The 15,367-nt window shown below is 35.1% G+C and overlaps 1 protein-coding gene across 1 annotated transcript; it reads right to left on the reverse strand.

Annotated features, from left to right (window-relative positions):
* Positions 1–1,177: 1,177 nt before the first annotated feature.
* On the reverse strand, positions 1,178–12,095 carry LOC111511652 (uncharacterized). The gene is made up of 5 exons (XM_023167683.2): positions 11,942–12,095; positions 8,610–8,773; positions 5,187–5,409; positions 1,601–1,718; positions 1,178–1,369 (listed from the first exon to the last, which is right to left on the reverse strand). The coding sequence occupies exons 1-5, from the start codon at positions 11,982–11,984 to the stop codon at positions 1,228–1,230; spliced, it is 690 nt and encodes a 229-aa protein (XP_023023451.2). The 5' UTR covers positions 11,985–12,095; the 3' UTR covers positions 1,178–1,227.
* Positions 12,096–15,367: the final 3,272 nt, after the last annotated feature.

Consider the following 15,367-nt stretch of genomic DNA (forward strand, 5'->3'; position numbering starts at 1 on the left):
CATAACGATTGCTTGAAGTTCAAACTGTATGGGGAAAAAGTGATTTTCGTATGATTCATATGAAAATAGTTGTGCCGAAAGTACTTTTTTTTCATGTATTTCAATATTCATGTGAAACTAATTGTTTCAGAAGGCTTTTTTCCTTCAGTTCGTATCTGAAAGTAACTTATATGCATGATATGCACATTTTTGTGAAGAGTCAATTTTAACTTAATGGTTTTCTTCGGAAATTTCACATATTCCAATTTAAACAGACAGCGTTGTTTCAACCAATCATAGGTCTCATCAGAGGAAATCGACTAAATCAATCAACTGTCCTCAAAGGACACGCCTGAGTAAGAATTTCTTACTCCTGAGACCTATGGCAGACCAAAAAAGCGCTGCGGTAGGCTCCTGTTGTTGACTCCGTTCGTTTGCACTTGGCTACACCGCGCTTTTAAGGCCAATAGTCAGAAACACGTGTCCGCGGTTGGCCATCAATTTTTCTTGAGTGCTGTTCCAACTTATCTTACCCTTTTGAATTTAATCATAGACACTCAATAACACCCCCTTTTCATATTTATATCCTGGACTCGGAATATACGCAGGTAGCTGTAGCTGCCTCCGTGGTAGTGTTAGGATATCTTAGGAATTCTAGGTCTCCTAACTAGAATCAGAAATGTGCGGTAGGCTCCTGTTGTTGACTCCGTTCGTTTGTTATATCTTCCCGTTTTCGGAAACCAAGTGTTGTTCTTCTTTGCACTTGGCTACACCGCGTTTTTAAGGCCAATAGCCATAAACACGTGTCAGCGGTTTGTCATCAATGTTTGAGTGCTGTTCCACCTAATCTTCCCCTTTTGAATTTAATCATAGACACTCAATAACACCACAACAAATGTAATTTCTCCAGCCAGATTATTTTTGAAATTGAGTTGAAATTGAATCAATGTATCCATAATTTTCAACATCATGGAAATTTTTCTACTGACTGCAGAACATTCAGAGTTATATTAATAACTATTCATTAAGTTTTCTTGTTATATTACCATATATTTCATTTTTCTAAATATTTTTAGGAATAATTGCATTTCAACAGTAGTTTTTGATATATGATTTTTTTCTTTTATATGAATCCCCCCCTTCCATTAACATCCTTCCACACCGCAATAAGATAATCGGCCAAATTACTAATACAATGTTTTCTTCTACATAATTTTATTGCTTTCAATAGACATTTTCTTTTCGAAATTAGGTTCTGTTTAATGCATCACAATCTTCTTTGATCGCTTCTTCAACAGCATCATGGAAATGAAGGTTGGCATTCTTAGTGATTGGATTTGTACAACCGCTTTCGAACTTTTTAGAACAGCTTCTTACTTTAGGTATCATTCTATAAAAAAACAATCATATATTGGAAAATGTAGGTGGATCAAGTTCCAGTTTTAGCAGAAATCAATATTATGACAATTCCTCATTAAAAATGTGGTTCCAGAATAAAATAATTGAGTTATGCCTCAAATGGTGCCAAATTCGTTACGCACGAGGAATTGAAAAAAAGAAAAAACTGATCTCATTGAGGTGGAGGTGATGTGTATTGGTAGATTTGAATTACGATACTTACGAACAAACGAAACTCTTTGAAGGAAGTTGATCCTTGTGGCTGGCTAAAGCGTCCTTGACTTCTGTACATTCTGGTGACTTACTTGCTTCTTCGTTGAGTACACAAGGGTTGAACAATTCTGAAATTGAATAAATTCAATTATTCGAACACCTCCATTGGAATGTTTGAGTCAATTGGAGAGAAAGATGTGTCTACAATACACTAATATCGTAATTATAATCACACAAAAATGAATGATAGACATGTTTTGACTACTTGTGAAAGCTTCAACTTAGTTTCCGAACAACAATCGAGGTATCAAATGGTTACCTTTCCAACCTCATGTAAGCTTTGAGAGGTCGTCTTCTTGATGATCTGTCAGTAATAAAGACTATCGCAAAGAACTGACCAATCGTCTTCGATTCATCCAGGTTGGAGCCCAGCTCCCTTACCCTTCTAGCTGTCGAAGAAGGACAAATGGGTTCATGACTGAGGGGATGTTGGCGGCATGAAGTCCTCAGACATCAGTACCGCCCCTTCACGGGGTACCCCTACCTGGCTGGGGTGGAATGGATGATAAATCTATTCATCCTTTAACGGGGGACATGAGGGCCTCATTCGACAGAGTGTCGGGGCCTTCTATATCGGGAGGGGTCGTCTACAGCATATTCTGTAGCTTCCCTAACTAACGGATTTTCGTGAGTTTCCGCACCATCAAAAACTAGCCGATTCCTCGACCGAATGGACTGCCGAATGGAAGGCAGCTGCAAATCTCTGCGGATGGCTTCATTCCGCACGAACCAAGAAGCATTCACAATTATCCTCATTAACTTGTTTTGTAATCTCTCCAGAGTGGAGAGATTATACGTAGCCGCTTGTCATAAGACGCCTGAAGCATACATGATGACAGGCTTGAACATCGTATTGTAGATGGTAATTTTATTCTTTAAACTCATTTTAGATCTTCTGTTGATCAGAGGGTACAGACTAGCTATCCGACCCTCGATCTTTGATTTGACGCACATGATGTGCGGGTTCCAAATGAGCCTACGGTCTATTAGAAGGCCGAGGTTCTTTACCATTGAAAGAACGGAAAGAGAGTGAAGAACTTTTTTTGTCCAAAATAATTTCTTTATTCAACTCGAATCATTGGAGAGCTGATATAAAAACGTGAAAGAGAATAATTTCCGCTGCTAAAGAAATAATATTTCGTTTTGATTTATATAAACTTGAAACATTCATTCTTGGAAGGAAGTGTAATGATGCTGATACCTCGAAAAGGTTGATAACGTTAGGGTAGCATTTATGGGGTTGGGTGGAAGAACATTACAGTGAGGTCGTGACTCCAAATGAAATGAAGTCCGTCCTTTTCTCCTCTTCATTAGCTCATTATCACATATATAAAGTGTACAATTCATGTGAGGAATGAAGGCTATTATTATTATTTTATTATTATTATTATCATTATTTTCAAATATTCGAATTATCTCTCCAATGTTCGTGTGCAGAAGTTTGACATAAGATAATACTCGAAGAAAACAATATATTGAGTCGAAATTTACACCATCCGTTGAATCTCATGTGAGAAACTCCAGACTGTCCAAGTTTGATTGAAATCGAATAATTAGAAAGGTGTTTTCCTAGATCTCTTTCGGCAACCCTTGTAATTTCAGAACGATTATCTTCCAAATGGGTTGAGATACACAAAAACTTGAATACACTTTTGAAAAATTCGCTAGTACGGGAGAAATCGAAAAAAACTTGTTTCGTAATTTTCCAAATCACATAGAAATTAAAAATCTTTCATATTGGCTCCCAAAAAAATCTACAAAAAACTCCTTTACAATTTTATTCTAACTATAAGGGTTTTCATTAGGCGCTAACTATCTTCCTATCTTTGAATTCAAATAATACAAAGTGTGTGTGTGAGATATCATCGAATTTTTTTATTCATTTGAAAGACCTATTGATGCCATTATGTGTGGGATATGACATCTTTCAAATGTCTGCTTTGGCTTATCTGCGTGAGTGCATCCGAAACGTCCAATTTTCCATGACTCCAATAAGGGTGAATTTGACCGATGGCATGAGTTATGTTGGCTTTGAAGACCGCTGTGGTTTGTGGCTTATTCGCATACACCTGCGACTTCAAAAAACACACAAGAAAAATTCTAACGGATCAAATCGCACGATCTCGATGGCCAGTTCACATCACCTCCACATAAGATAACCTTGTCCACGAATCACTCGTGCAGAATATCCAATGTGACATGAGAGTGAGGCACGTAGCGCCGTTCTGTTGAAACCACATTGCGTTGGTGTCCAGATCATTCAATTCAGGCCAATAGAAGTTAGTAATCATCGACATAGAGTGCTCGTTGACGGTGATCGCCTGGCCGACGTCGTTCTCAAAGAAATATGTATCGATGACGCCCCAAAAATCTACACCAAACAGTGCATTTGACGCTTTTCGATCTCATATAAATTGGTAGGTGATTTTCGAAGAAAATTAGGCTCAGTTGCCAACTGCTTCACTCAGAGCCCATTCAGCGAACACCACGTCATTATCTATAGCCGTTCACCTTCAGTTCCTGAGTCGGTTTAATTTTGTACGGGTGCGCGTCTGCGAAAGGATTCTCCGGCACACTCTCATAGACAGGGGTAATGTTTTCGGCGTTTCGTCGACGTACGGGTGTTGGTCGATCGTTTACTGAATCATTGGACTTATTTGATTATTTGGTGTTGGTGAATGATATATCTGTCCATGGTGATCTGGCAAGACAGACTGATTAAATGACAACTAATTTCACAGATGTGAAATTAGTTGTCATTTAATCACATTTGTCACAAGATGGCCGTTATCAATTGTCAAAGTTTGGAAGTCCCTGATAGAAGTCCCTATATTGTTGGGAAAAGAAAATTCTACATGAACTATGATAGCCATAAAATGCAAAGATATATTTTGTAATATTAGTCGAATTATTAGAATTTTTTTTTTGAAAATAAGTAATTTTTGCGATATGTATCGTATTGTTGAAGTTATGAAAAAAGTTTATCAAACATTTTTGTTGTACTCAATAGTGTCCATAAATCATGAATTTGAAATTGTGGAACTAGTTGAAACTAAAATCTGAAAATTTCGTTTTCACAGAACCTTTTTTGTTTCTGTTGAGAAGTTGAACAAAACACTTCATTAGAGTTTTCTGGTAATTGCTATAGTTCACGATATATAATTGAAAAATTTTGAAAATCCCATTTTTTATTGTCTTTCCGTGAAATAAGTAGTTTAGGAATTAATTGCCTCAAAACAAACTAAAAATTTCGTTATGAACTGAAACTGAAATTATCGAATTCATTGTACATATTTTTATTAGTATTCAAACATAGTTTGGTAGTAGTATTCAAATAATTGGTTTCCAATAATTTCAAAAAATTTCAAGTATAAAATCAAGCTCATTCTCAATTGGTTTATGGTTTGTCGTAGTACTAATATGCAAAAAACACCTCTTCGGAGACTTTCGAGCTTTCTTTTTTCTACGTTCAGGCTTAATATTCTAAGTCTAATGAATCAGTAATTTTTCACTAGGATGTGAAACTCTCAACTTACCCAATATTTCTTCCACGGTGGAATTACATGCCTGGTCTATAATCACCCAGATAATTTTTGACAGCATGGCCGGAAGCTCTTTGGATTCCTCTGGCAAACAGCTAGCGATTGCTTCAACACCTGCTTTGGAGCATCTCTCCCCATTCTTTCTTAGCAGAGAGCAGAATGTTTCGGATCCAAGTTCAATTTTCTCGATACATTCTCCAATTTCCTCACCAGCGTGCTAGAATAGATGGGGTAAAGTGAGTATTTGCTCAAGTTAGGGGATTATGATATTGTATTAACAATTTCTCTGTGATAAATATCAAGTCAATTCAGAAAACCTTTCAATGGCTCCCCGGTGATAATTATTTCACATTAAATAATGTAGAGAAAAGTATTACGTCATACTTGATATGGACTACTTTGTTGTAGGACAAAGCATACATAGGAAACACATTTATTTTTTTTACCCCAGAGAACTCTTGTTGAATTAAAAGAGAAAGTCAGAGTGTGTATATTGATTTTCATTGCGATAACTTCCTTAGAAAAAGTTTAGTCTATGAGTATCTATGTGGTACGCAAAACATAACGCATTTTTGTTTTGGTTGGTTTCCGTGTTTTGTCGTGGTCTCTTTTGGTTATAATCTGGTAAGACGATAGCCTGGTGGGTTGTCGTAGGTGGTTAGTTTCACTTACTCAATCAACCGCTGTGTAAACCGTTGGTTCAAACCGCAAGGCCTGACGATCGATTTTCACTTCCTATCGTCCAACCCGTGTTAAGAATCACATGTTAAAAGGTAAGACCCCGTCAGTCCTTAGCTCGCACAAGTTTCGACTTTTGAGAGTTGTCGTTCGTAAGAGGGCGTTAGTTGGATAACGGAAAAACAGAACAGAACAGAAACGTTTCAACTTCAACTGTGGCAACTGTAGAAACATTTTGAAATTATAAGCAAAGAAGACCACGGCAAAATCCGGAACTACCTACTTATATGAAAACACGTATAATTTGCACAGAAATGGGAAACACATAAATATAGGTTATGTTTTTGAACAACTGAAATAATTTCAATATTACTCTAGCTTAATTGGTTAGTATTTCTCATAATAAAATAATAGTAGTAATGTCATCTTTTTGGATCTTTACTGTATAAAATCGAATGAAAAAAAGAACTCAAGAGAAGAAAACCAAAATACAGGTATTTTTCAAACGGATTATTTATTGGAGTATTCAAATTCTTATTTATGGTTCAATAAATTTCAATTCTGTTAACGAGAAGAAGAATGAATTATAATTCAATCTTGATTAAAAATGAAACTAAGACTAGGTTTCATACTTTGAACTGTCCGCTCCAAATCGATAGAAGACCCCCTTAAGATCAAACCCATAAACTCAATATTTGAGCAGAAACATGCTAGAATTATATTCTGCTTACTCTTCTTTGAAATGGATAAAAGTTATACTCTGATAGATAGAGATTCATACAAAATTCGACACCAATACTTTTATATCAAGCAATCTGTTTTTCTCAGAATCAAAATTTCGAGTAAAAGGGAAAAATATCCCGATGCCTTCGAATACAATGAGTTTTATGAATAAAAAAAATAAATTGAACAATAATAAAGTATTAGCGGTAAAAATTGGAGGCATCTCCGAAATGTATATTAGAGTAAGAATTTTATCGGCAAATAATATTAATGAGAAAACTGAGAACTCAGTTTGGGGAAATGAAAACCGATAAAGACACAGAAGAACTCTAGGTAATTTGTTCTTACCTCGTACTAACTTTCACGAAAGATTTATTTCACACAGAATTCAGACAGAAATATAGTAAATGTGACAGAAGTCAGAAAAAAAAACAGTGTTTGTAGAGTCTGTGAAGATTGAAAAAACTGGTAGACCAAAAAACTTTGATTCTATTCTTGAAAGCATGGACATTCAGGAATCGGTAACGGAAGAAGTAACAAGTGTGCTTGTCAGACACGGATAATCAACACGATATATAGTAACTCAACCAGATGTAGTACGTTACTAGATCAGGAAATGAAAAAAACATAAAAAGTACAAAGGAAATATGTTCAGGACTACACATGAAATAACCTTCAGGAAAGACCGTCTGAGAAAAGAATTGAAGAACTGTTTGAATAAATCAGGGATGACTTCAGAAAAATCACAGTGCTATTCTCTAGGAACAATCAAATTGAACGACAAATTGAACGACATTGTATGGATGTCCCAAATTATGTTCAGAAGAATATGATAAACGTCTCTTGAAGGCCATGTTAAACTTGTATCTATAAGAAATAAGATAGATAGGAATGGGTGTGTCAGATAGATGAAATAAAAACGCAACAAGTCTATGAGGTTCCAGTATTTTCCAAATTTGGGAGAAAATTGCCCGACCATTGCCAAGCAACCGCAGCAAAGGAAAGAGTGCAGCTGACCTCATACACCAACCCTAACAGGCATCTGGTTCTCCGAAAGATTATAGAATCATAGGAAATAACTTCCATATCGATAACGGCGTTTCCAACATGAATACCGTTAATAAACTTATAATCAATACTTCGAAATTGGTGGCCGTGAAACTCTACAAAAAATGGCGACCCCAGAACGTGTCCGAAATTTATAAAACTCCAACGTCTACAAAAATCAAATTACTGAGAACCCATTTGACCAGAATGAGGAAAAACAAATCTGTAATGTGTTTGTTTCAAAGTACTTGACAATGTTCGTACGGATCTAAATAAAGACTTTTATGCTATACGGCAAAAGAACTCCAGTCTAGATGAAGCTGGCCTCCTCAATATATACTACTCAATAATTAACTCTAAACTTGACTTGATCACCATGCCTTGGGAAAAGCAAGAGATCTTCACAGAGTTTCTGTGGCTCACCATTCTAACCATCTTACATTCTGAAATGTGTTTTTTTTTGTTTGCTTGAAATAATTTATCGGTTCTTGCGCAAATGGAACTGTAACAATGGTTATCGAATCATAATCATTATTATTATTACTTTTTTTCTCACAGGGGGTAGTCCTCGCTGGTATTCTTCCTGCGCGAGAGGAGGAGGAAAGGGTTTATTTTTTTATGTTAAGGGTTTTAGTTATCACTTCTTGTTTTATATGTGTATGTATGTATGGATGGATGTTTATTTTTTGTAGGTTGGCAGTAAATGACTGCGTAGTAATTCCTGTGGGTGACGTAAAGATTGGTATTTTTACTTCTCGTTCTTGTCTAGGGGTGTTTATTTTCCTATATTCATTGTTCATGAATGGAAAAGACGTTAGAAGCATACAACCAAACCAGGGACCAAACTATACATTTTCTTTCCTGAAATAAACTGGCCCCTACGTAAAAATATCTGAAATTATTGAAGATGGAATGCGGTCATATAGTAGAAAAAATCGTTACGTAAACTACTTTATGTGCAGAACTCACTTCTAATTTTTCCTCAATATCGGGGCATTTTTCCTGTGTCTTTTTGACCAATTTCATTAAATCGTAAATGATGGTAGTGTTGAGTTTGTTCTTGGCGAACTCTGCGATTTCTTCGAAGTCTTCTTTCTCCAAAGAACTGGATTCATTAGATTCTTCGGCCCATGCTGTAACAGATCACACCAAAACATAAACATTTTGTGAAGAAAATAAATACTAATAACTGAATTAAGCAATAAAAAAAAGTCAAATTTCGGAGAAATACGGAAATATTGCTGTGCGTCTTTTTTTTTAGGGAAAACTTTGTTGGAACCTAAATTACCAATGTTTGTTTGAGGGTGGTTGACAATGTTTCGTTGTGCATTTCATTAGTTCGGACTTCCAATGTTTAATTTGATATGAATTGATTTGAAATCTCTGAATGAATTTCTCGACGTTTCGATTGTTAGTATCCACAATCATCTTCGGGTGATGACTGACGAATCGTCGTGAAATTCTTCCAGGGATTTCAAATCAATTCATATCAATGAAAGTTCGAACAGATGAAATGCACTAAATTACCAAGTTAGCAACTTTTCAATCTTGGTGATTGAATAATTCAGACTCATCTAATCATCGAAATTGTATTTTGTATTTATTTATTGATCAGCATAAGGCCTATAGGCGTACAATTTCACAAATTGAATAATATTGGAAACATGTTCAATCAAATCAATTAATTATTTCCGAATGGGCAAGTATGGCCCTCATACGGGACCCCATCTTTTTCATTTGAGGGAATATACCCATGGGTCCCTTGGAGAAGTTGTTCGGAATTCAAAAATAAAAAATCTTGCTCTTGGTCTGTCTACGTCTGAAAATAACGAGAAATCGACTGAAAATATTGAGTTTATGTGGGAATTGATTGGGAATGACAACCGATAGAAAATCAAATTGAGTAAAACACATTTTCCGGCGATTTTCTGTTGATATAGAAACCACTACTGAGCTAATTTCTAAGCTAAAAAACGAATATCTTTGAATAGACCAAAAGGGTACCTACAGATGTGTAATATAATGAATTAAAAAAAATTCAAAAGACTTTCATGTTCTTATTACCTTCATTTCAGAGTAAGAAAAGTCGAATACATTTTATTCAATATTTTTAATACTATGGGAATTATTTCTGAATACGGAAAATCAAAAAATTGACATTTCTCTCAATCTCTTCGGAACGGTTGGTGATATGAGAAAGTATTCGACGTCATAAATCTTCATAAAGACAGTAAATTAGTAAAAAAATCTGTTTTCTGTTAACCAGTTACGCAAAAAGCAAAAATTAAATCGACTTAGAAAATGTCAGAAACAATGGTAGGTCAATCTTGTTCGTGTTGAGTATTACAAAAGAAAGTCGTGAAATGAATAGTGAAAAGAACAGTTCGGGAATTGCCGGATATCAAGTTTTTTTTCTCGAACCTGATCTACATAATTCACTAAGTTAATATTGAATATTACAATAAATAATGACATTTGGAACAATCATGAAATACAAATCAATTCAAAAAACCAAGATTATAAAAAAAGGGAAAGAAGAAAAAAATCACATCGGTGCTGCTTCGTTCCCTCCTGTTCATAAAAGAGGACATATGCCTCATCGCTCACAAGTGATTTTGGCGAAATTTGGAACACGTGTGAATCGTTGAATTCATTCCACGTGCCACTATAAGGGTGTCTGCAATATGCTGTGTAATGTCCGTTGTAAGTAATCCCATTGTGAATTGAAAGTGCATATAGATTATAACGACAAGGAGCCACATTGTTTGCTGCATAACTGCTCATATCTAATCCATCTGAAGAAAAGTCAATGGAAACATTCAATTTGCCTCTGAATCTTTCCGTTGGAGAGAATCTTTTCAAATTAATCTCTAAAATACGGGGAAACTTATAGATTGATAAGGACTTTGTACATTTTCTCCTTTGCTTGCACCTCGAACACGTTGGTTTTTCATCTCCATCCAGAGTTTCCTCTCTTGTGAAAGAATCCAAGTATGTGACAAACTCAATTGGCCAGTTCTTTGTGGTATGTGAAGAGACAAATCCCAGAAAGGATCAAAGGTTACTGATGAGTGTCCACAGTGTGTGCTCTTCATAGTGGATTTTAATTGACCAACGAAATAGTCTACAATCTTGGAGTTGTCCATATTCAAATATCTCTGCCAGGATTAAGTAGTCTTGGAAAGGGTAGGTAATATATATTCTCTCATAACGTCAATAGTTCTGGAATTATTTACGAAAAACTAGAAAATTGAGAAATCTAATTATAGTTCAAAAACGAATGTATATGATTTAGAATTGAAACTACTAATCGTGTGGGGAATCACACGTTAAAAGGTAAGACCTCGTTAGTACATAGCTAACACAAGTTTTGACTTCTGAGGGTTTTCATTCGTAGGGGTGCGATAGCTGGTTAATGGAAAAAACATACTTCAAACATATTTTAAACAACAACATATACGTTCTTTAATTAGATAGATAAGCTGTGGAAGTTTCAATAAAATAAGATTTGCGGTTTTGTGAACGATTTACTGAAAGTTTCTTAATAAAGTGTTACTTAAATACTTGAACGCACGATAAAGCTGCTGTATAGTGAAAAAAATAATGTTGTTTTTGTAAAGTGTTACATTTATTGTACATTAGACGAATGTTGTGAACAAACTTTGAATTTTCAAACTTCACTGGTATCGATTCATATTTTGTATTATTTGGATTCATACTGAGGTGAATGTTAATTATATTAATCAATAATTCTCAGTTATACATATATGTTTGACGATTTTTCAATCACTAGGAAAAAAATCGAATTAAAACTTGGTTTTATAATATTAATGAACATCCCCATCAAGCTAAATCAATATATGGAGAAAGGTCTTTTAACGTTTAACGTATGTAATTTTAGACCATATCAATCTTTGTCTGTGGGTCAAAATTGAGCTCATAGTTGCTTTCCCTTGTTCAGAAAGATACCCCGAAATACGAAAATTAAATTCCCCAACTTTTCAACCTATAAACCACATTGGTTGGCGTATACACAGTAAGTGTGTCAATTTTTTTATTATTATCGAGAAGTTATAACGTGTGAAATGAATTACATTAAAATAAAATAACTAACAGTGAAGTAAATTCGAGTACACAATCTTTTTCTTTTTTTGAATACTTCCTATTATTATTATTATGTTCAATAATAAAAGTCACTTTCTGAACCACCAATAACACATATCACATATCATTGTTTCCTAATTTTATAGTAAATCAATAATAAATCTATGAACAGTGTCGAACAAAAATATGATACTTACATGTGGCGAAGAGGAACAGTGCTAACAATACAAATTTCTTCATTTTGTTAAATGTTGATGCGTAATCAGCTTGGTGGAAAAATAAGCAAAACACGTATGATACAGACCATCTTTTCCAAGTCTTTATATATCTCCAGGTTGATTAAGAATTGTTTACGACTATGTGGATGTCAATAGGTCAGTGTTTACAAGATGTTCGGTGTTATAATTTTTTTCATCAAAATCAACATCATCATCACAAACAATTTCAAAATAACCTGTCTCAATTTAACAATTTCATAAATATATATTCTGTCAATATAAATTTTTTTAGCACCTCCTGGTCAAAGTTTCTAATATATAATAGAATGAGGTCGATAACATTTTGTCAAGATTTCTAGTGGGGTCTCGAGTGGAGTTCGGTAAGGCAGAATTTTTTCATTGAGAAGATCCAAGTAATCCAACCTGGTGATGTGTAATTCGTTACTTATCCAACTATATGATTTCTGTCACTTTCCAGATTCTTTTTCAATATTTATTCCAGTAAATAGATAATCGACTGAATAGGGTTTTTTTCATACTTTAGAGTGAACAATGTGTCTGTATGACTCAAAGTTTCCAGCAGAACCTAGTCTTTGCCATTGATAATAAGTGAACAATTTGTGGTTTCCAGTAGAACCTAGTCTTTACCCTTGATAATAAGAAATAGCACACAATAGGTCTTCCATTGATCAGGAGGTAGTCCAGGATTATCATCCAAGTGATGTATGAATCTGGGTCCACTCAGTATCACTCACGGAACCTTTGAGATACTGGACGCATTGTACAAAGTCTTTTCACGATTACACCTGGCTCTGCTATGATATAAATTATTTTCCTGGCTACTCGTGGGACTATTTGAGAATGATTGAGTAATCCTGAGTGGACAAAAGAGATGGAGATCGAATAAACGGTCCTCAGCCCTCTTCAACTCTCGATACTGTTGAGAAACCTAAGAGGCTAGATGGTGCAGACGGCTCTCGAAGAGGCGATTAATCTGTCTTACACCAAATTATTGACATAATGCATCACGAGAAAAACCAGTCTCACCCTAAACAGGTCAGCAAATTCCTTTACGCTTGAACAAATCTGGGACCAAAACTTCCTGCATAGCTTAATCTGATGTATTGTCATTGAGGTGGGAATATTGCACCTTATATTTTTACCAAACCTCGTAGGTCATTCTTCTTTATGGTTTCAACAGGATGGAGTACAACCACATTTTTCACCCCCTGCAGCGGGGGACGTGAGAACCCCCACCCAGACAGGTGTCTCTAGTGGAGGTGAAAGTCCTTCTAAATGTTTGACTGTGAGCCCACTAAATGTTACTGACTCAGTATCCATGATAGACCTCCTTTTCCTAGCTATTCTAGGCACCCTTTGAGGGCCATGATGTAATAAAAAAATCGAGCCTTGAGTCTTTACGAAAAATATTTTTCAAACAATGACAATCCTTATCAAATAAATATATTAGATTAGCAGCCGCAAGTATTTCATACATATGAGAGTTACCTACTCTCTGAACCATATAAATATAATCAATATCTTAGGAGTTATCGAAAAATTAAATTTACCATAAGAGAATATAAATTCAAGCGACCTGATTTCCGTTCAAATTAGACTAAAAAATAAGAGTGAAGGTACATAAATTTACAACAAGCTGCAAATGCGTGTAATTGTTCTAAACATAGTAAAAAATGAGATTTTGAAATTCAGAATGATTGCAATGCCTGGAAAAAAAATTATTCGAGGTCAAAGGTCAAAAATCTCGAAAAAAATTGGTTTTTCGCGATTTTCAGGAAAACGGTAAGTTTTATCATGAAATAACCCTCGATAAAAATTGTAGATCATAAAATTATCTACAGATAATGTATCAATGTACCGTTTCTGGGATACGACGAGTCAAAAAGTTGTAAAAGTTGTAATCGTCATTATATGCATAATATGCATAAGTATGCCACGTATATACATCTGGTATATACGTGTAATTGAGAAATATTATGAATATGAATTGGCTCCCTACATTTTATCGTTGTTTGATAACCTCGGGATGCGTAAAACACAGAAGTCTGCCATTAACGATTGTTTCCAACAGGTCAATATTGAAATTAACAATTAATACGGCATACTTCATTGACTTACTACATCGTGTTGTGTAGGATAGTGAAGAAACATTTAGCATTATTTTAGATAAATAAGTTCATACGTAGACATTTTGGTGCCAGAATTACGGTCGTATTTGATGGCTATGATGATTGCACGAGAAATATTAAAGAAACAGAACAACGTCGTTGAACTTTAGCAACATCTTCATCTTCCGATATTATATTTGATGAACTTATGACAGTTCCTACCAGTCAACAGAATTTTTTTGCAAATACTCACAACAGATCTCGGTTCATTTCAATGTTGAAGGATAAGTTTATTGGCGAAAATATATTGGTTAAACAGGCTAATAACGATGCCGACGTACTGATTATTGAAACAGCTGCAGAGCAATTTAATTTGACAAATATAACTATTGTTGTTGGTGAAGATGTAGACTTACTCGTACTTCTTACTGCTCGAACTCCACCTGAAAAAACAATTTTCTTTCTGAAGCCAGGAAAAGCTCAAAGTCAAACCGAAATATATTCGTCAAAAAGTTTATCTACTTTTGCAAAGAGTCAAAATCATGTGCTATTTTTAGACGCAATAACTGGCTGTGATACGACTTCTGCATTTTACAGGTGGGGTAAAGCAATAGTCTTTAAAATGTTTGAAAAACAAGATTTAGTTCAATGTGCTGAAGTTTTCAAAAAAAGTAATTCGACTCAACAAGAAATTATCACCAACGGGATTCAGTTTCTTCTTTCTATGTACAAAGTTCCGAAAAAAACCACCTGCTTAGATAAGTATCGATAGTCATGTTTCGTAAAAAAACCCTAAAAATAAGAAACAGGTGCTTGTCTTCCTCCAACCTCAGTTGCTTTTCCGGCTATTTTACCAAGTTCAAGTGTGGCTTGGTTATCAGCTAGACTCAAAAGACTGTGGTTGGAAGTTGGTCGACAATGCATTAGAACCTATTCAGACTTTACTCTCTAAATGTGGTTGTAAAAAAATTGGACTGTTGTGTTCTCTGGCATGTACACATTGTCAGGGCCAGTCATGTTCTAATGCTGAATCACCAATAGTGGAGGATTAATTGGATACCAACGAGAAAACATGCGATACATCACTCTTGACGCAGTTTACTTACACCCAGGATGAACATCAAGAAGAAGGAGAAGATAAAGAAGAAGACCAAGAAGAAAAACGACAAGAAGAAGTATTTGAAGGTTATGACACAGATGAATAAATTTTTAAATTTTTTTAATTTCAACGCGCTAAGTACACTACCTCATAGGTGGCGTGGAAACATGTGCATAT

The sequence above is a fragment of the Leptinotarsa decemlineata genome, unplaced genomic scaffold, assembly GCF_025532065.1.
Source record: "Leptinotarsa decemlineata unplaced genomic scaffold, Ldec_3_MD MMD2_tig00000008_RagTag_RagTag, whole genome shotgun sequence".
Classification (NCBI taxonomy): Eukaryota; Metazoa; Arthropoda; class Insecta; order Coleoptera; family Chrysomelidae; genus Leptinotarsa; species Leptinotarsa decemlineata.

What these genes read in the sequence shown, in the direction of transcription:
- LOC111511652 (XM_023167683.2), bottom strand. Translation starts at nt 11,984, where the DNA reads ATGAAGAAATTTGTATTGTTAGCACTGTTCCTCTTCGCCACAT. An exon ending in ACTGTTCCTCTTCGCCACAT is followed by an intron (nt 8,774 to 11,941) that starts GTAAGTATCATA and finishes GATCTGTTACAG; the next exon opens with CATGGGCCGAAGAATCTAAT. An exon ending in TCAAAGAGTTTCGTTTGTTC is followed by an intron (nt 1,370 to 1,600) that starts GTAAGTATCGTA and finishes GTTTTTTTATAG; the next exon opens with AATGATACCTAAAGTAAGAA.